The 22,575-nt window shown below is 38.7% G+C and overlaps 1 protein-coding gene across 1 annotated transcript; it reads right to left on the minus strand.

The window, feature by feature from the left end:
• Positions 1-3,865: 3,865 nt before the first annotated feature.
• On the minus strand, positions 3,866-5,496 carry smtlb (somatolactin beta; the record flags this gene model as incomplete). Its single annotated transcript, XM_079448291.1, has 5 exons — positions 3,866-4,063; positions 4,233-4,412; positions 4,822-4,935; positions 5,049-5,233; positions 5,481-5,496. 5 exons carry the CDS (start codon positions 5,494-5,496, stop codon positions 3,866-3,868), a joined length of 693 nt encoding a protein of 230 aa, XP_079304417.1.
• Positions 5,497-22,575: the final 17,079 nt, after the last annotated feature.

Below are 22,575 nucleotides of genomic sequence, written 5' to 3' on the forward strand. Positions count from 1 at the left end.
TTTGAAATCATTGTTCATTATACACTAACCCTGCTTCACCAACAGTTACAGATCCACCAGTTGTGCCAGACACCTCATCTTATTATCATATTTATAAGCTTACCGTTGCGATTCAGCCTAACGGTTGACCACGGATTTATTGTCAAGTCAACTTTACATTTACAGTTAGTCATTTAGCAGACACTTTTATCCAAAGCGACTTACAAAGAGTAAGGGGAGCAATAAATAACTTTATTTATATAGTGTGGCTTTTTACAATTTGCATTGTTACAAAGCAGCTATACAAGAAACATATTGACTATAAGCAAAACATATAAGGTTATACAATTAAAACCAAAAAAGAAAAAACACAGAAGACACACACACACACACACGTACACAGACTATAAATTAATATATGTAGTGTTCATTAAATAAAACTTAAAAATTCTAATTCTAAAGCAGCATTTTGTAAGATTCTGTCTGCATGCCAAACAGGTGGCGATATAACCCTAACCATAAAGCCGTGTTGGCCAATCAGAAGCCTGGAATCTGACATAGACAAAGAACATTATACGCAAAATCTCCAGTTTCACCCTCTACACACAACTCTGAAACCGGAGTGAAAATATTATATAACAGTTTATATTACAGTTTTTCTCCATTGGTTTGGCTCATTTCTTGAAACAGAAATTACATTCTTAAAACAACATGGACAAACCTCCAAACAACTTGGCAATTGTTTACAACAGAATGGAATTTCTCATTCATTTGATCAAATTGCAAATGTCTAAATACATGTGTCAATGTCTCGCTACATCTTTGCAAATGATTACGTACAGGTAGCCTACATTTAGCACAATTCCCAAGTGAATTGATCTTGTTGATCTAAACTGATTGTCGATTCACAGTCTAATGGTTGTTCGCTCCAAAACGTTTCAGCGTCATTTCATTGTATAAGTCATCACATGCACAATAGTCTGTTTAATTGTCAAAATGAGTCAAGACCATAATACCATGAATACCATATATGAATCCCTTGGAACATTTTATAAATTTATTACAGCAATTGACAGTCAGGTGAAACTAGAACTTGACTAACGAAGGAGGAGATTCACACATCTCAGATGACCAATTAAACAGTATGTTTAGTTACCTGACAGGTGATGTCCATGACTGTAAATGCTGCCAAACATGTATATAAAGAGCTTGACATGCAGAACCAATACAATTTCTGAACATGGAGGCACCTGGCCAAGTAAATGAACAAGGGCAACTGCCTGCTCGAGGAGGAAGAGGAGGAAGAGGAGGAGGAAGAGTAGGAAGAAGAGGAAGAAGACGAAGAAGAGGAAGAAGAGGAAGAAGAGGAAGAAGAGGAAGAAGAGGAGGAAGAGGAGGAAGAGGAGTAGTAAGGGTGTGTGGTGATGGAATAGGGGGAAGAGGCAGAGGAGCACGAAGAAACCATGCTGTCCCGGATGAAATTCGGGCCACAATTATAGACCATGTCATCAACCATGGCCTCACAATGGCGGAGGCAGGTCGCCGAGTTCAGCCTAATGTGCCTCGCTCTACAGTGTGTGTTTGTGTGTGTGTTTGTGTGTGTGTTTGTGTGTGATAGGCCTACAGTAATATCTTACCTCAATGGTATGTTATGATACTAAAAATGACAAGAAAAACATTGGAAAAACACAGTTTTCCACGACAACCTTGCACAGGTGGCAGAGAAAAACTTCTCAATGAACAAGAGATCTGTAACATGGTGATGGCAAATAATGCCATCATAATGAGACACTGCAATCCTACAAGACAATGCCATATTCCAAAATGTCAACTTTATAAGCATCTTCACAATAGACCGTATATTGAAGAAGCATCAGATGACAATGAAGCAAATTTACAGGGTACCATTTGAGAGGAATTCTGATAGAGTGAAAGAGCTGCTGTACCAGTACGTACATGTAAGTCAGTTACTGGTGATCCAAAGCAGTGGTTCCCAAACTTTTTTCGCTTCAGTATTACGTGATTTGTGTATCCAGGTATGAAAATATTTGATTTACATCTCAGTAACCCTAGTCATTGATGATTTCCCCCCTCCCCTTTCTGTCAAATACCCCCTGTAGTTGCCGGTTCGAATCTCAGTGCCAAGGGCCGAAGACGTGGCTGTAATATTATTGGCCACCGGGCCACGGTGGATGTCCCAGGCTAGCGAGTGGGGCAATACAACTATGTGTGCTGTCATGTCTCAGAATGGTGTGGCCACTCACATCCCCAGTCCTGGCCCATACAATACACAGAAGCTCCTTCTTTTCTTGGACCGCCTTCATTTTTATTTGATCCCTGAAAATGAGAGAGGTCTTGTAGGGCCTCACCTACAATATGAGTACAGTAACCATTGTCAATGAAGGACGGGGCTAAGAATGAAAGGTGGACATGAGGGATATTTCAATGGTCCTCTGCCATAGTGACAAAACATCTAAACATTCTGACTTGCAGTGCTTACACAATGCCAAAGGGACGAAGCATTTTGGGGGAACTGACTGTTTAAATGAGAAAGATATTTAGTTTTGACACATGAGTGAACTGTTTTGGGAGAGATATGAGCTTTTGCAGGTAAACCATGGTGTTGTGCTGAACCATCCACACTATTTTGGCAAACGCATTAAGAGTTTTGAGAACGTCTGGTCTGTTTCAAGAAATGAGCCAAAGCAATTGAGAAGGATCTTTGTCATTTTCGTGGCACTGACTGTTTATATGGGAAAGGAATTTAGTTTTGAAGCATGAGTGAACAGTTTTGGGAGAGATGTTAGCTTTTGCAAGTGAGCTATAGTGTTGTGCTGAACTGTAAGACTGTTTTGCCAAATGATCTTAGAATTTTAAGAATGTAATTTCTGTTTCAAGAAATGAGCCAAACCAATGGAGAAAAACTGTAATATATATTATATTTATATAAAATGTATATATCAGTGACCGAGTTCACTGATCACATTTCATGTGAGCTTTCTCTCCTCACGAAAAGTTGAACTATTTTCAACTTGTTGCCCCCTATTTGCTTGCCCCCTACATTTAGACACGAAATGTGAATCGGGCCCACTCCGTTTGTGTGTGGACAAACGGCCGAACCGCACAGAAAAAATGCGGTTTTGAAAATACCCCTGTTCCTGTGGACAGGGCCAAAGTCCCCTTGTGTTTTATCACAGCTATGTTCCCTCGCATCGGGGCGTGATAAAACTCGGCTGCTTGCTTTTTTACAAATGAACTGTCTCTCTGAAAGAGCGCGTTAGACCGGGTTCGGGATATAAGATTCATTTTCTCCTTTTTTAATGATAATTGGGCAAAAAACTTTGATGTCCTCTTTAGAAGACTTCACTGTAGGATAGTGTGAATGAAGTCTTGCGGTGTAATTTCCTGTGATCGGTCCAAGATGAATCGCTACTTTGTTAAAGCACGCTCAAAACAGTTTGACAGCTCTTGTTCTGGGGGTATAGCACGGGGGTGGAACTCGAGTACAAAGATTTTGTGGATATGACATCTTTATAATTGTCATTCCACCTGCTTGTTGATTCCAAGACCTCTACAAAATGCTTTCTTATATTTGTCTAAATGAACACAAAAATTCTTCAGGAGTTCAGGATGCCTTAGATGCCTTGGAACCTTCTTCTAAATATGCATTTTATTTAAAAAATCACATTCGGCAATGGACACACAGTTGCACCAAGTTTTGCTGATGTATAAAAGAAAACCCCACTCAATTTCAAATGAAACGTTTTAATTCATGAATAAATAAGCGTGCATATGCAAACAGATATTATTGTGTGAACAGAAATAGCTGCGGCATAGTATCGGTTAAAATAATTTGGCAGGAGAAGTTTGGTGTCAAGATTTCGTTTTAGAAAACGGAGCAGTTCTGCTTGTCTGTCTGTCGGCATTTCAGCAGTTTGAGAAAAATTTCTATCTTGTGAGCTACTTTCCTGAAGCAGCAGAGCACACTGTAGTCTGTCCTCACGGACTCAAAGATGTCAGGAGAGACCAAGAGATCAGCCGTTTTTTCGGGACCATCCAACAGCAAACCACCTTCTCCCAGGATCTGACACAGAGAGAGAGAGAGAGAGAGAGAGAGAGAGAGAGAGAGAGAGAGAGAGAGAGAGAGAGAGAGAGAGAGAGAATGACTTAAATAGTGAAGCCAGTACAGTTCAAGTGTTTTAAATCATGATCAAATAAATGAATGCTGATGCTGTTCAAACATGCAATCTCACCTGCTTAATAAGAATTAATACACCCTGCTCTAGACTCATGAGTTTAGTGTGCAGCCATTTGGTCCTGTTGAGCAGAACACTTGGGGCATTGTCGTAATTTTCCAGAGACACCTGTAGATCCGCCAGTGGATCGATCCAGGACTGAATCAGAATCAATACAGAGCGTAGAAGCCATTTGTCCTGGAGGGAGAAAAATCATATTTGTATTTTTGCAGTACTTTCCAGAAATGGAAATTTGCTCCTCATCTACCCTCATGTTTAACCAGATATAACGTAAGTGAGAACGTGAGCTATAAAGATTTATTAGTCCATGTGATTTTTGCACTTTCGTCCAAGTCTTGTAAACACTTGCAACTTTGTTTTTCAGATTGATATTTTAAATTGTCACGGTCAAAATTCTTGGATTGAAAATCAACCTCAAGAGCTGTGGTCAACATTCCCTTTCAATGCATAAAACATTCTCCTATAAAAGAGACGAGTGTCCCCACAGAGGAAAAGAAGTCGTTCAGGTTTCAAAGACACGAGGGTGAACCGCTCAAGAACATTATTCTATTTTCTTCTCAATGCAGTCGAGTTCCCATGAACTCACAGAGATCTGTTGGATTTCACTTTTGCTCGCTGGAACTGCTACGGTTCTGGGTGCACACATGGTCCCTCCGTAAACATGTGGGTTCATTACTGATAAAGGTATGAACATCTCCTCCTGAAACATTCAGGAACAAAATCGCGCTTATTATTTGAAACTGCGACTTTAAACTTCAAACACTCGTTTTATCATTTTAGCTGAGCAGGTTGATATCAGTATGTGTCACTCACAAACATCATCTTGGACTCCGCTGAGATGCGGTAGATGAGCTCGGCGTGTTGAACGGCTCTGTCCAGAAGCTTCTCCACTGAGATGGTACAGGAAGCTCCTTCAAGACCCTGACCTGAGCAGTCCAGAGCCGGTACGATCATGGCCTGCAGGGAGCAGAGCACAAACCCCACACAAACCTGAAGAACTTCAGAACGGATAAGAGACAAAGAGAAAAAGGTCATTAGAAGGTACAAACATTGTATTTTTCTATATTGCTACAGAATATAAATATAGCCTACCTTTTGTATCAACTTTTTACACTTCTAACAAGTCAGCCATAAATAATTCGGAGCAAACGACTAATTACTGAACATACTAATTAGTTTAAGCTACATCATTTATTTCTAATTATTAGAGATTCTGTGTTCAGGCAGATATGAAGACCTTCTTACCTGTGGTGTGCTTCATTTTTGCCGAACAAAAGAAAAGTCTTGTATGAGGTCTGGCTGTGGTTCTGGGCACAATAACCTCAACCTTAAATACTTAAAAATACTGCAAAGCCTTTATGAATTAATCAAACATGAAAACAACTTGAACGCAAGTGATGGTAAGTTGATATTTGTGGCCACATGTCTCCACTCTGATTTTATGCATCATTATATTTTATGCGTCAGTAGTATTTATCACACAGTGGGACAATTTTAGTTAATTTTTTTAATAGTTACGGCAATTATGTTATATTAAATATAATTAGAAATGGTGACTGGTTACAGCGCCTTAAATATACAGAGTGAGGTAAATTGAAACGCTTTTCGACGTTAAGATGTCTTTCAAGTGTCCCAATTTACATGAATTCGCTTAATTTGTTCATTTAAAGAAGTCTTATTGTATGAGACATCACTGAACGTGGGGATTTTAGGATTTGGAAGGAACACAGCAAGGGACATGTCATAAATTACAGTTAAAAAAAAAAATTCATGTCAAGATCTATGATACGGCATGTTGTTGATGCTTGTAAGTTTTGTGAAAAAATGTATCAAATACTTTTATTTTAAGAGATATAGAAGATTTTCAGTGATAAAACCATGTTTTAAATAAGCAGCAGATAGTCACGTGTGGATATCTTGGGTGACTCTGACCCCTCATTATTTTATTCATAGTGTATCCAAAAGACGTCTTGAGCGATAACCAGGGATCAAGTGTCCGTCTTCTGACGTTGTTCGTGTCAGAAACAAGGGCTCACCTTTACATTGTGACGTAGGTAAAGATGAACCCTTTCTGATGATATTCATAACAAAATGGACTAAACAGAACAGCGTTTTTGAGTTACATTTGGCTCAGGTGGTACCACATTTAGACATTATTTTACATTAGCTTTCAAAACTATGAAACTACAAACTCTAAATGTAAATATTTCAATATGTTGTAAATATAACTGTGGAAATTGTGTATATAGGAGACGCAGTTGTGAAAACAGTTTCAGTCTAGGCACTGCTTGGTCCTTCAAAAATGAAAATGTATTGTTTTATTTTGATAAAGAAATGTATACTGTGTGTATACAAACATCTATTTTCAGTGCATTTTCAGCGCAATCATTTTTTCATGTGCAGAGATATAACTTTTGTCTGCAAAGCTGGAAAGACTTCATATATTGAGAAAGAAACATATTTTGAGAAACATAAATTCAGTTAAAGCTTTTCAAACTTTTAGATGGATAATAACAAAATATGCAGCCATGTTTTTGTACAGTTAGTACACATTGAGTAAATTGTCCAGGTAAAAATGTCTTGCCCTGTGTCCAGAATCGCCTACATCCATACTATATATCTATACTATATATAGATCAGCAGGTATGAAACATATTGAACAGTTCATAAAATGTAAACAACGTTGGTCCAAAGCTGGACCAGTAGATCTTCCTGTTTCTATTTTGTTTAACTTTTGAACAGAATAAAAGCAACAGAACATTCATAACTGAATCTAAATGTTAAACAAATACTTTAAATATGTATTTATGTACATTATGTAAGATCTAAACAAATGGACCAGTGTTTACATCTTGCGAAATGTTCTATACTGCCAGTTTGCCATTTCAGACACAGTGCTGGTTTTCATTTGTGCTTGAACACTCAAGAACATCATCTCACAATCTGTTACGGCACGTAAGCCGCATGACACTGCCAGCTTGAGTTTGTAGAGGTTGATGTGGTAGCAAGAGGTCTGTGCTAATCGCTAATTGCTTACCATATTGCAAATGCGTTTCACACAAATCAACTCGCAGGAGACGAATCACCATGCCAGAGTAAGGTCAAACGCTCAAGGGCACGCCAGTGAGATGCTAGAACGAGATCACGAATCGAGACGTGAGATGAACCTTCGGGCTGAAGAACAGACATCTGTGATATTAAGATGCTCAGATCAGTGTTTGTAATAACAGACCAGAGGAAAAGTGAGAAGTTGAATAAGCACGGACACATGAAAACACAAACAGTGATAACAGAAAACGCATAAACATAAATACATTTTCCTTCTATCTTTCTCTGAGGACACCTTTGAAGGAATTTCAAAGGCAAGCACGTTATCAAAAACGATAAAAAAATGCATTTGCCAGAGAAGCCGAATCACAGTTCTGGATCTTTTACTGAAGTTGTGCGCATCTTCAAAGAGGCTTTGAATATTTTCTCATAGTTTGGATCAGTTATGAACTAATATGAAACTGAAAGGAGCAGCTGGTGGCCTGATCTTTGCCAACCTGAACGTTTTTGGTATTATACCAAAATAATACTCGGTTATTGAGTTTATTGTTTCCGCCTTTTAGGACGTATTTCATTACATTTATAAAATGTACGAAACAGCATTTTGTTTTTGTGTAATAGATAATGTGTATATGCTTGTACAGATAACACGAGCTTGACTCCGGTTTGTGGCCCTTTTACCCAACTCTCCTCTCTGTAATAGTAGAAAACATGTAAATGTAAGACCTTCTGTAGTTAGCAACGTAACCTGGATTAGTTGTCTTCCACTAGGTGTCAGTAAAGGCCTGGCAGGCCGTGACAGATGGGCTCATTTTCATCGGCTCCTGCGCACAGGGGCCCGGATCATTTGCACGGAGGAGAGATGTCACGATAACAAAGACAGATTGTGAAATGATACACTCTATCAATCAGACGTGGAAAGAAGGAAAACAAATCAACTGCAGTTTAATGAAGAATGAAACTGGGGAAAATGAAAGTGCAAATGGAAATGTGTGATTACCTGTTGTACTATCGTCTGCGCTTGCTCTCTTTTAATTGAGGCGAAGGAATGAGCTTTACAAATTCATTATTTTCAGTACATCTCACAAACACACACACGCTGTTGATGGCAGTTTATTTGTTTGCCACTGATTTGTGTGAGACCATGAAGCCTCTGTGTTTTTTTATTGGTTGTGGGCATCGGGGTCGTGCATTAGCTCAGTGTCTCTATACATCAGGCATGCATTCATAAAGCCGATGGGATTCCGTCATTCCGATGTTTTACAAACATGAATGGGAGTAATCTCTCTCCCTCTTGCTAGTTAATTTCATGTTGCTTGTGCTGTTTTCGTATAATTTGCAGGTGAATGGATCTGTAAGATGACGGATAATGATGGTGGATTGCATCGGAACGATTCGAGAGGATAATGTTCCCGTCTTAATGCTGTGTTTCCTCATCCAGCTGACTCAAGCAAGGCCTGCGAGAAACGTGATGACCACCTCTCCAAATAATTGGTCATTTTGAATAATAATCCAAAGACCCCTGGCCTAATGCAGTCCAACTCTTTAATGGGTTGAGTTTATAGCTCTGCCGTACTTATCGTCCTCTGATCAGTATTTGCTCAGCAGCACTAGCAGATAAAGGCTCTCTGGCGAACAGCTTGAAGTTGCGGCACTGACATGATCTAGTTGTTTCATTCTGAACTAATGCGTGTGTCACACCGCACGCATCCAAGACACGCTCCGAGAAGAGTCCCCAAATGGAGAGGACAGCACGCAGATCTGGAAATTACCATTACATCTAGTTATTTTCAGGCTGATTCGGGCATAAAACAAATATGAAGAAATATGCTCCCTGCTGTAGGGTCATCTCACAAAACAGATTAGCATACCCTTAAACGAAGATGGATAGATAGACAGACAGACATATACTGTTGGTACATAGATAGACTTGCACAAAGAAAGCCAGATACATAGATAGATGGTACACAGATTGACAGATACATAGATAGACAGACAGACGGATGGAAAGATACATAGACAGACATACGGATGGATATATAGAGAGACAGTTACATAGACACGCAGACACAAAGAAAGCCAGATACATAGATAGACGGTAACTAGACAGATACAGAAATAGACAGACAGACGGATGGAAAGATACATAGACAGACAGACACATAGAAAGACAGATGATAGACACATAGAAAGATGGATGATAGACAGATAGATAGATAGATAGATAGATGGATGGATGGATGGATGGATGGATGGATGGATGGATGGATGGATGGATGGATGGATGGATGGATGGATGGATGGATGGATGGATGGATGGATAGATAGATAGATAGATAGATAGATAGATAGATAGATAGATAGATAGATAGATAGATAGATAGATAGATAGATAGATAGATAGATAGATAGATAGACGGTAGATAGAAACATGGACAGATACATAAATAGACAAACAGACAGACACACAGATACACAGACAGACACAAAAATATCCAGACATACAGACGGTACATAGACAGATACATAAATAGACAGACCTACAGACCGACAGATAGACAGACAGACAGACAGACTTCTCTCTCTCTCTATATAATAAATATACACATACAGGTATTTCAAGTACATAGTATTTTATATTATGGGGTTATAATAAGCCTAAACTCATGGGAGTTTCACAAGCTGGCTAATTTATGTGAATTATTATATATAATCTATACAAAAATGTGCGATTATTAGAAAAAAAAACAATAATGAATCCCCAACCCATATGTGCCACCTCCTAAAATTACCATGAGATTGTGTTGGGCTTGTCGGAGGATGTAGTCTTTAATAGTCAACCCCTAACTTTAAACAAAGAAACCCCATCTGATTATTAAAAACGACATCAGATTCTCTTTACCGAGTCCCTTGGGCTTTCTGTGACCGCAAGCAAAATAACCTGAAACATTGTGCTGTTCATTCTTGTTACTTTTTTTAAAGCATATATTAAAATATTTACATTTGGCTCAACATAGCAACATGGTTAACAATACCAATCGTCAGAGAGAAAAGCGCATAGAAACGTACTTAAAACAATAGAAAAGGCACGCATTCGCCGAACGACCCCGTAGGGTCCAGCGGCACCGCTAAAAGGCGCCTTCTTTGTATTCGCAGTGGCACCGAGGTCAACGCCTGAGGAGACAAAAGGCTCCGGCGAACGTCTCTGTAGTTCTAGGTCGGCTGAGCTTCCAGCAGGACCTCTCGCTCTCAGAAAACCACACGACTTATCACTAGCTGAACCCTGCTGGTCAGCTGCCAGCTGGCTAATACCAAACTTTATTCATTCAAATGTGTGACTCATAATTAAATCATGAGCCGGAGTATGGATTCATAGCGCTGCTTATGAGAATGGAAATAAATATCTGTAAATTGCGCTCTCGCCGGGTCCTCCAGGAGCCCACTCGGCAAAACCTGAGAAATAAACAGTTAAATATCCACTGCACACCTGACAGCACAAAAGCCACATAGAGAAATATCCATTAATTATCGCAATTCATCAAGTTAATAGGCTGTGTTTGAATAATAGTCGGGGTATAAAAAAGAGCCATGGTTTTACCTCATTAAGCTCTCTAATACTCTCCTGCACAAAGAGAACATCAGCACGCCGCCACCGTCATTACACACACGCGCTCACACACGTATGAGACGGGTAAGGATTTTTTCAGCATCTGTGAAATGATTGTATTGAAGAGACAGGCTGAGATCAAGGATGTCAAGAGATGGAAGTCGGTTTGCTTGTCAGCAGGTGAACTGTTTAGAAACGCCTCATGTCTTTATTCGTCTGATCATATGTGGCTTTTATGTATTTTTTCTGATTTTGCATTTTGAAATGTGCTACGACTGTCGATGAAAATAAAATGAGATTACATTTTCTCTCTCTGGATTAAAAGGCATTTCAGCAAAACCCCTCGAAGTCTCACCTGTAGTGTGAGTCGTGGGCCCTGCATGTTTCAATAAACATAATAATTGATTTCGGCCCTGAAAGCTGTCACTGGCAATGCTGGAAGTAATTCTCATACGGTTTGTTTGCTTGTTAGACGGAGAACAGTTTTGAAATTAATGGACAGAGCGGATGAATATCAAAGGGTCCAAACTCATTTTTTAATGAGCCTAATGAATAGGCCACATACCATTAGTGGGACGTCAGTGGGGGTCTCTCATTTCAGGGCCCAGGGCCACGGTCTCATTCATCCCCTAACACGAGCATCCATGCTGTGGCTTTAAAGACTCAATTTAGTTCCCTGTCTGCTGCTGTTTTCGCATCGTCTCGTAAGGGTAAATCTGCTGCTCGACGGTTCGCCGTGTTGTGACTTGGCTTAGGTTTATCAGAACGGCCTTTGCAAATATTTGCTGTGTTTACTTTCAAGGTTGTTTTATTTTCAAGGCATTTTTTTTAATGTGCACATATCTTTTGTTCCATCAGGGTTTCGGTTTTATCTGCTGGCTGCCTCTTAATATTCCGTTTCATCCCAACCCTCCTGCTGGCATCTGAAAATAAGATCAAGGTAAAGTGCTTTGAACGTTGTAGAACGCAATTTGTCTTTTATAGTGGTAGATTATAACTTAGCAGATAATATTAGTTCAATTAAAACATCCGCATGCTCCCAAAAATAGATTTGGACACTTGGCACGTGTGACATTTGTTTTGATCTACGAGCGAAACATTTCGGGTTTTTAATTTGATATTGAGTTTTATATGATAACGTTGTAGTTTCCTTTCTGAAAAGAAAGTATTTTGACATTTTAAAGTAAAATAGTTTCAAAGAATAACATACGTTTACTCAGCTAGGACCCCTAAAACAAATGTAAAAAAACGTTGAACAGATCAAGCATTATTTGTTAGCAGATGACATAGTTCTGTTTCTTTAAAGGGACAGTTTGCCCAAAAAATGAAAATTCTGTCATCATTTACTCACCGTCAGAGTATACATTTCTTTGTTCTGATGAAGATATATGAAGATATTTTGGAAAAATGCTCGTAACCAAACAATTCTCGGCCACCATTGACCACCAGTTGGAAAAATGTCAATGGTAGTCAAAAGTGCCCCAGAATAGCTTTACTGCAAAAAAGTCTTCAAAATATCTTCTTTTGTTTTCAACAGAACAAAGAAATGTAAAAAGCATTTTCCTACAATGTTAGTCAGTGGTGGCCAAGGACTGTTTGGTTCATCAGAACAAAGAAATGTATACAGATTTGGAACAGCTTGAGGATGAGTAAATGAAGACTTAAATTTTTCCTTTAAGCATCCTTAAACAACTTTAGATTAGCATTAATGAAACCTGTTTAAACACGCAATACATGCAGCCGGCAAAGTTTCTATTTCAGCTTGACTAGTGAATCCAAAATTGGTAATCTTCACTGTCAAGACAGCGAAAAACAAGTCCATCTGTTCAGTCTAACACCTTTCTCACTCTAACTTTATGAAGCTTCTCCTGCCACGGCGGTTTTGCCAGGTTCTGTGGTTTGCATCTGCTTTCTCTGCAGATCCCCGGGCTGCTCCGCTGCTCTCATTAGAAAACTTCCCACTGCGAATGACGCACAGTGAGTCAATGTCTAAAGTGATCCACAGAGATTAGCTCCAGCGGGCCGCTGCGTTACTAATCGTGCTTTGACTTCACAGATATGCGCACACAGAACCAATTGAAATCGACAGTTATGAAGTCACTCTGCAAAAGGCCCAAAGCACATCATTTGGATACTTTCAATAGTCTAGAATTGCAGATAAACCAATATCTCATGTGACCACACATCAAGTGAATTTCCTAGTAATGGACAGGGTGCCCAACCATCGTGACCAGCCTGCAGTTGTTTATTGTGTTTGTCAATAATAATTGTTAGTATTACACCTTTAAACATTACAGCGGATGCCATGTCAAATGGATGAATCTTTGATAATTTGATTGTAGTCATTTAAGTGCAAATATGATATCGACCACTTGACATGACGTAATCAACGCTGGTCCAGAAGAACTTCCTGTTTCGGTACACAAACGTTTGAAGAAACTACAACCCACAGAATATTTATAACCAAGTTAAAATGTTAAATGAAAAACTTTAAGATTGAATTATGTTTTTAAGGTTAATAAAAAAGCAAATAAATAAAACTGAAACAAACAGCGTTGACATCTTGCGAAGTGCTCTATAAAACGCTGCGGATAAAATCATGTCTACATTTTTTGGCTCTTTTTGCAGATCATGCGACGTTAACTCTTAAAAAATAATGATTTAATATGTTTTTTTGCGTGGGATTTAAACCCAGGCGTTCCCAAACTCTTTGGAGTATGCAGCACACCTTCATAGTGTTATACAATGTCAACCAACTTGTGTAAGTTAAACATCCTATTTTAACAGCAATAGCTAATACATACAAATATTTACTATGTATTATATACTTATAAGATATTCAGCTTTAAATATAAAGTGATTGTTGCTTCCTACTTTTTTTTTGTGAGATGGATATGCTTGCATGTTTGCAAAAAAGAATCCCTTGGGGCCTAATTTGAAAAAGGCAGGGCTATTTTGATGTGGCTTTGACAGTGATTGTTCATTAAAAGCATAATTTAAGAGGAATTTACATTTTGTAATGTGAATTTTTTCCCTCCAATAATATTTTATAATAAACATTGTTTTGCGCACTCCGGTTTCATTTGTGGTCATGTGTTGTTTCATCGCCAAATGGAGTTCTGCCACTAATGCCCCGCAAAAATAATAGGCACATGACACCCCAGTCAATAGTAAATGTTTTTATTGAACATTGGTGTATTTTATCATATTGCTGCTGCCACTGTTTCACAAAATCAATAAGCCACTAGAGGCTGTGCATTACCGCTGTTAAAGGGGTTTCCGCTTTGCATTTTGCACAAACAAACCAGGACCCTGCACTTTATGGCATCTAGACGTGTTTTAAAAAACATGTAACTGGAAATATTTATATCTAGAACAAATCTGAGTTTGATGTCCAACAACATGTAGATATACAGAGCGTTCGGACACCTTTTTCAAACCGGTCACCATTTACTCAGTTTCATACGGTGACGGTATAACGGCACAGAAATGACACGCTTGGTATTTAAATCTCTAACTTCGTGACAGCTGGCCATTATGTAGCGTTTTCCAGTGTCACAGAATAGGCCCGCCGTCTGCCTCTCCATCATCTGAGCCTTTCCAAAGGGTGGCAGAGACGGAGCAGCCCTTCAATTCCGACTCGCCGCTCCTCTCAGCTTTCAAGACGCTCAGCTAATTCCTACACTAAGCCGCGCCTACCCCGAGGAGGCACTGAAGTATTCAATACTCACTCAATCCATTAGGATCTAAAGCAGCTGCCTCAGCTCCAGCCGAGAAGAGATTCAATTTCCATGGAGCTGAAGAGAAGCTTGAAACCTCTGAATGAATACAATAACAAATACCATGAAATTAATAATTAAAGACAGAGAAAGACTGCGGGGACCAGGCCGAGTCGATAGGAAGAATAAAACCGTATCCCTCTCTTTCAGATATATACTGAAGTCTCGTGGCTCTCAGACGGTTGAAAGAAAACAGCATTTGAAAGCCTCGTGGCACCTTCTGTTCTTCAGCGGTCCCTTCATCCCTCTCCTACAGTTCCTCTCATCGACTGTTTGAAATTCAACCTTAAATACAATATCCATTATTCACAGGTGTGACTGACAGCCTGTTGGCTTGCGGTGCAAACAACTTTGATTTGATTAGTTTTATCTGCTTTTGTTGGAAACCAGAGATTCTTCGTGTTAAAGGGACAGTTAAAAAAAATTTATTATTTGCATTTGAATGTATTTCTTCCGAGGTGATTTGAGGTGAGCCGCAAAATTACAAAACAGAACAATAAACATCAAAAAATTTGTCCATTTGACTTGTGCCTTGTGTGAAGTGCCATGTGAAGATCAGACCGATATTTTAAAACCTAATAATTGTGTAAAATATGATTTGGTCATTTAAAGCTTGCACTCTGTACAGCAGTTTGTCCCTGTAGGGCTACTGTAGAAACAACATGGAGAATTCCATGCAAGGGGACCCGCGGTGTATGTAGATAGAAACGGCTCATTCTAAGGTAATGAAAACATAACGCTTCGTTATGTAAGGTCTTTATACCCTCTGAAACTAAACAATCATTCACTTTCAATAGGCCTCTGGCTGTGAGTGTGAATTAAAAATGAACAGTCTAGAAAATGTGGAAATTGGAAGGAAAGCCACGATCTATTTATAACGGACTGTTCCAGGTAAATTGCAGGCGTCTTTAGGAAGTTCCACACAAAATCCGCCCGTGTTCAAATGAGAAGACAAAAAACACAAAAGCTTGTTGTCTGCGCCTCTGCTCTCCAGGGTTTAGACACAGGAACATTTTCTTCAGATGGGAACGGGGCTTGTTACTCCTCCATTACCGGCAGTGTGGGTGTCTCTCTCGCGTGGAGAATGGAGCTCCTGAAAGCGAGCAGTAAAACACCTACCAGCCATGGGAGCACAGAGCCAATTAAAGCCAACAATAGAACAATACGGAATACCTTCACTGCTCCAAAAAGACATTTGGCTCCGATGTACCTCTTCCCTGGGCAAAAGTTGATGAAACTCATAATGAGAAACTTACTGTGGCACCATTGCAGGTGTGCTGGACTTTGTGTCATTCGGAGGGAGGGGATTTGTTTGTGAAATCTGAAAATGGATTGATTAATAATGACATTAAATCTTGTGTCTCATAGGTTGAGTATATCTACACTTACTGTACCCATATGTCCTGCAACAGACTTGTCAGAAGGCAATTGGAATTGATGTTACCCCCTTTACAAGACAGATTAAGTATGGGTGAGCGTTTTGGGTCCTGCTTTTCTGAATCAGAGTATGTCGATTAAAGAATCATGGTGAATGCAAATTCGTATTGATCGTGATTAAGTTGACACCTTTATTAGTATGCCTATTGTGTCCTGTTTCTCATCTCATTCTCTGAGACAGATAAAACACTGATACATTCATTTACTCTTATAATGTGCATTGTCCGGCCTTTCTAATTCCTTAATCAAATGATCTCAGCGTATTTTTTTAAGTACACTCCTAGTATACATTTGAAGACTCTTGTAATAAAAAAATGGTTTCTCAAACGCAAGTCTTTGTTTTGTGTCCTTTGTTTAGTCTGTTTTGAAGGATCCATGAAGTGATATATAATATGGTGCATGACAATATTAAAATGAAAAGTTGTATCTGTTAATATTATTTAATGGACCTAAACTAACATAAACTAGAATAAACTGTCGCGTTGTTATGCACTGTAGTATTATGCACGACTGAAAATGAAATGAACAATCATACATGACGCTCTATAAAGTACTGTGATGTTGGCAGTGGCCCTTGCTAGACCGTCTCATTCTAGCACTTAATGTTGAGGAGGACTCAAACCATCAAAGGATGGATGTAAGCAGCCTCACTAGGATGTGTCCTTGCGTTTGAGAAACACCCAATGTACTAGTGGAATGTACCAATGTACCACCATATATGGAAGGTCATATACTGTTTCTGGGTCCAAACGCTCAGTAGGATGCTATAGGCAAACAACAAAAAATTGTAATATACGCTCATGGCAAGCTATAAATCTATCGGGAAACTGCAATCCTAACCTTTAGCTTCATAACGAAATCCCACATGGCCAGTCAGCGATTTAGTTTTCATAATTTATTCAAATATTGATGTTGGAGATTCCGTGAGCCTGGTGACTGTGTGTATACTTTGAGTTAATACATGATCCTGCAATCTGAGTAAACAGTGGTTATAAAAAGCTGCTTAAACTGTAGCCCTGCTTGAAATGAAGAGATGTTTGGAGCCGAAAAAGGTATTCCTTCAGTCCCACTTAAAAATATACAAATATCAATGTATTATTTGTATATTCTAGTATGTATTGTACCTATAAAGAATGCAAATATCAATGTACTAGTTGTATACTTCCAGTGTAGTATACTTAAAAGAATACATATATCAATTAACTAGAAGTATACTTCTAGTGTTATACTAAGTGTATAATTTTAATACCACTTCAGCACTATTTAAAATACTCAGATATAAACTTGGTCGGTAGTTCTTATACAACAAGTATAACAAGTTTTCTTCGAGTGAACTTAACATCATACTTATAATCATATTTACGTATTATTTGTTTTATATATTATATTGTTACTATATTAACTGAAATATATTCGAAAAAGTAGTCAAAAGACTAAACACAACTACAAGCTAAGTACACACACAAAAAGTGACTGAAAAAAACTGAAAGTATTTTTAGAAGTATACTAATAGCACATTATTGAATAAACTTATCTTTTTGTGATGTATTATTATACTTTATACTTGAACCTTTATTATTACCTTAACTAGAAAACAAACATTTCAATGAATGGCCAGTCCATGGCCAGTCTTTCTGAATGGCCAATGAATGAATTTCATCCCTATTTTCATGATCATGCTCATTCTTCCTGATCAGTTTTTACAACACATCAGCACCGGTGAAAATTGAATTAAAGGGAAAATATACACAGTGCTCGTGTTGTACAAACTATTAAATGTGCCAAACATCTCATTTGAAGTTCATCAGAGGCCTCTTTGAAGCATGTTGATTTATTCATGTATATGTTTCTCACCAGGCACGAGGCTGCGGGGGAAAAGAGGCCACTCGATCCTTCCTCCCACTCCGAGCTCGGCCCAAACCCAAAAACACGCTTGAGCCGGCGTGCTGAAAGTCATGCGTGCGTCTCCGTGGATTTCTCCAGACACGGGGATCAAAGACTGGGCCGCGGTACCGCTGTGTGGCTTCTGACGGGCGTCACGGAGACAAATTATTCAGGGGACGAGTTCCCCAATGGGGAAAAGGGCATTGGTACATGTGAGGCTCTTTATAGCTCACAAATATCTTGTTCTCCCCACCAGCGTTTGCCACAGGCCTCCTCTTTACGGCTTGTGGGATTAAAATGGGAAGAGCGAGAAGAGGGAGTGACAAACAGAATTACATGCTGTTTGCACCTGGTTGTCATAATTAGAGCGCTGATGACAGGGGAGGAGATAATTGAGATGAAGAACAAACTGAGGTGAGAGTGTGACGTCTGTTCAGAGCGTTAAATACTCCTTCTGTGATCTTTAACAATGTAAGGCTTTAAAACGGTCAATGCCAAATCTAAACACAAGTATGGGCACCAAGGTTATCGTAGCTTCAGTTTTTTGTTTCTTGCATCCTTGTGATTTTCTAGCTAGTTCTTTTAGATTAGAGCTGTTATGTCAAATCTTTATTTAAAGGAACAGTTCACCCAAAAAGGATTTTTTACAAAATCTGTTGAAATGTCTTCTTCTGATAAATATAGTGAAAGATATTTGGAAAAATGCTTGTAACCAAACAGTTCATGGCCACCATTGACTACCATAGAGGGAAAATTACAATGGTAGGCAGAATTGCCCCAGAACTGTTTGCTTTTCTACATTCTTCAAAATATCTGCTTTGTGTTCAAGAGAACAAAGACATTTATAAAGATATTTTTCCTACTATAGTAGTCAATTGCGGCCAAGGACTGTTTGACCTCAACCCTGACTGGGGACCTCATGTGATTTAAAAATGACCTCCCCACATCTGTTATTCATGTGTCACAATGGCACGGGATAAGTGAAACCTGGGATTACCGCAAATTTACGGATTTATTTCCCGGGCAAAATAACGAAGGCTTTGCGTATAATTTGTGTAGTTGTGTATAACGATACGACTGTCCCTATCCGCCTATGAGACCCGCGATTGCGTTCTGGGATCTCTGTACGGGAGTTTCAAGACAGAAAAACAAAATGGGAGACCAAACGGCAGTGTTCAATACAATTCAATTTTATTTATATAGCGCTTTCCACAATTTGCATTGTTCCAAAGCAGCTTTACAGGGGAAAAACGAAAAACCCAAGAAAGGGTAAAACACACTACATGGTGTTTTATATAATAAATCCAATTATTCTAGTAAATAATATCTTATGTCAGCATCTCCTGGTGGTCTATTTAGCATATGTTGCATTAAGTGAATGCTTTGCTGAAAAGATGCGTTTTTAATCTAGATTTAAATTGGGAGAGTGTGTCTGATCCTCGAATAATATCAGGAAGGCTATTCCAGAGTTTAGGTGCTACGTATAAGAAAGCTCGACCCCCTTTGGTGGATTTAGTTATTCTAGGTATTATCAAAAGTCCTGCGTTTTGAGATCTTAGAGAGCGTGATGGGTTGTAGTGTGATAGAAGCTCTGTTAGGTAGGTAGGGGCTAAACCCTTTAAGACTTTATAAGTGATTAAAAGAACTTTAAAGTCAATACGATACTTAATGTGTAGCCAGTGAAGGGTTGATAAATTGGTGTTATGTGATGGTATTTTCTGGACCTGGTTAGAACTCTGGCAGCTGTGTTCTGAACTAACTGTAGTTTGTTAATTGATGATGCAGGCAACCACTAAGTAGCGCATTACAGTAGTCAAGTCTTGAGGTCATAAATGCATGAATAAGCTTCTCCGCGTCAGCAACACACAGAATATTTCGTAACTTGGCAACATTTCTTAGGTGGAAAAAGGCTGTTTTTGTAACATTTGAGATGTGATTTCGAAATGACAGGTTGCTGTCTAATATAACGCCTAGATCTTTTACTGTATTTGTTGGAGTAACAGTAAATCCTTCAACTTGCAGTTTATAATCAGAAATATTTGGTTTGCGTGTCTTTGGTCCGATAAGTAATATTTCTGTTTTATTAGAATTTAAAAGAAGGAAATTACAGGTCATCCAATGTTGTATATCTTCAATGCACTCTGCCAATTTGGATAGCTGGGAGGAATCATCTGGTCTTGATGAGATATATAGCTGAGTATCATCTGCATAGCAATGGAAGCTAATTCCATGTTTTTTAATAATGTTTCCGAGGGGAAGCATGTATATGGAGAACAGCACGGGTCCCAGAACCGATCCCTGAGGTAATCCATAATTTACTTGCGTTAGATTGGATGATTCCCCATTTAAATGGACAAATTGATGTCTGTCTGACAAGTAAGATCTAAACCATTGTAGTGCCTGTCCCTCAAAACAGGTATAATTGTGCAAGTGATCTAGAAGTATGTTATGGTCTACGGTATCGAACGCAGCACTAAGGTCAAGCAGGACCAGGAGTGAGATGTTACCTTTGTTACGTAATTTTAACGAGTGCGGTTTCAGTGCTATGATGCGATCTAAAGCCTGACTGAAATTTTTCGTGCATGTTGTTATTTTGTAAGAAAGAGCACAACTGAGTGCACACTACTTTTTCTAGTATTTTAGACAGGTATGGAAGATTTGAAATCGGTCTATAGTTTCCAAGTTCATTTGGATCTAAGTTTGGTTTCTTGATTAGAGGCTTAATGACGGCCATCTTAAAGGGTCCTGGGACATGGCCTAGATTAATTGACGAGTTGATAATGTTATAAATGGGCTCAATTGCAACAGGTAGTAACTATTTTAATAATTTAGTTGGTATGGGGTCTAGTAAGCAAGTTGTAGGTTTAGAAGTTGCGATAAGTTGAAATAAATCTTCCTGTTTTATAGGTGAAAAACGCTGGAGCCTTTGTTTTGGAGCGATGGTTGGTGCTAATTCATAGGACAGATTTGGAGGTTGAGTTTTTACAATTTTGTCACGAATGTTTTCGATTTTCTCTGTAAAAAATTTCATGAATTCATGAATTCAGTGTTGGCAGACGGATGTGACCCAGCACCCGAAATAATATAAAAACACTTTAACACAGCCTTCATTATTCGCGAGCGATGGATAAAACTTAGGTAAGGTATATACGAGCCCGCCAAATCACAGGACTTATATTATCACAGGACCTCTGGGGAATTAGCAGGGAATTTTTTATTTTAAAAATCACAGACATGGCCGATTTGCGCGGGATTCAGATAGCTCTGCAATTATTACAAATGACATGGTAATGGACATGGTTCCCAGGTAATACCAGGCTTTACTTGATAACTGTTCTGTTCAAATTGTACCACGATTTTCTCAAAAACTCCACAGAAACTGACAAAACTTCACATTTCTTTATAGAGTTCCTCCTCCTCTCATTTAAGCATATAGAAATTCCATATTTCTCGCAAAATACCAACCGCATCAATATTGAAGAGATCTTGCGAGTTGAGCAAATTATGCAGATTGTGTTTTGAAAGTCTAGAAACGCTTTTCTCACATCAGAGCTGGTTAAGCCGCTCCACCTGGGCACATTTTGATGTGAATGCGGAGGGAGCGCTTCCATTAGCCGCGTTCAAATTATTGATACGAGCCTTTTAAAGGCGGGAGATTGAAGCGCGGGAACAGAGGCTTTTCAGCGAGGAGAAAGTGCTGCTTGTACCGAGAAGAGGCTTTTGTTCTAGAGCTACGCAGCCTTGCACCCCACAGTCACAAAAGAAGAAGGAGAAGAAATTGAACAGAAAGCCACATTTTACTAACACAGCACTCGTAGCGGGTAACGAAAATAGCATTAAACACAGCGAGGTTGCAAACCGTGTTTCTAACTAGCAGGCTGTTGTTCAACAAAGCTCCATTTTCTCGAATGTTTACTCTTTTATGTTGTGCACTCTGAGTGTATTTGCAGTAGTGTGAGAGATGTTACGAACTTCTACTGTAAAAAAACGTACATGGCAGCTAGTGGTTCAGCTTTTCTTGAAGGAGAACAGGCAGACGCGAGCATAGGAACATAGTAGATGGTGGCCTAGTGGTCGCCAAAAATCATGAACTGCTAGTTCTGAAAATGAGTTTAGTTTTCAGTTTTATGACTTTTACATCGGTTTTATGTTATATTTTTCGTGTTTTGTTTATTTAAATTAATTGTTTATTATTAATATTGCCAAATAATTTCATTTGAATTTGTATAGCATTTGTTATTTTTATATGTTTAAGTTTCTCAAATAGTATTTAGTCTCATATTTGATTTGATTTCAAGTTTTAGTAAACCATAATAACATTGGACCCCCTGTCCAAAGAAAAAAAACTTTTCTTCTTATCCCTAAACGTATGATGATATACAAAATATACAGTGAGTATATATGGAAATAATGATTTGATCCCCTGCTGATTTTGTAAGTTTTCCTGCTAACAATGAAATGAAGGGTATATCAAATTTTATGGTTTAACTGTTAGACAAATAAATCAATGTTATAAATGTTATATAAAGGTTATAAATTGATCAGTCAGTGAAATAAGTTTTTAATCTCCGCGCAAAATGTACTT

Source organism: Barbatula barbatula, assembly GCF_947034865.1.
Source record: "Barbatula barbatula genome assembly, chromosome: 24".
Taxonomy (NCBI): Eukaryota; Metazoa; Chordata; class Actinopteri; order Cypriniformes; family Nemacheilidae; genus Barbatula; species Barbatula barbatula.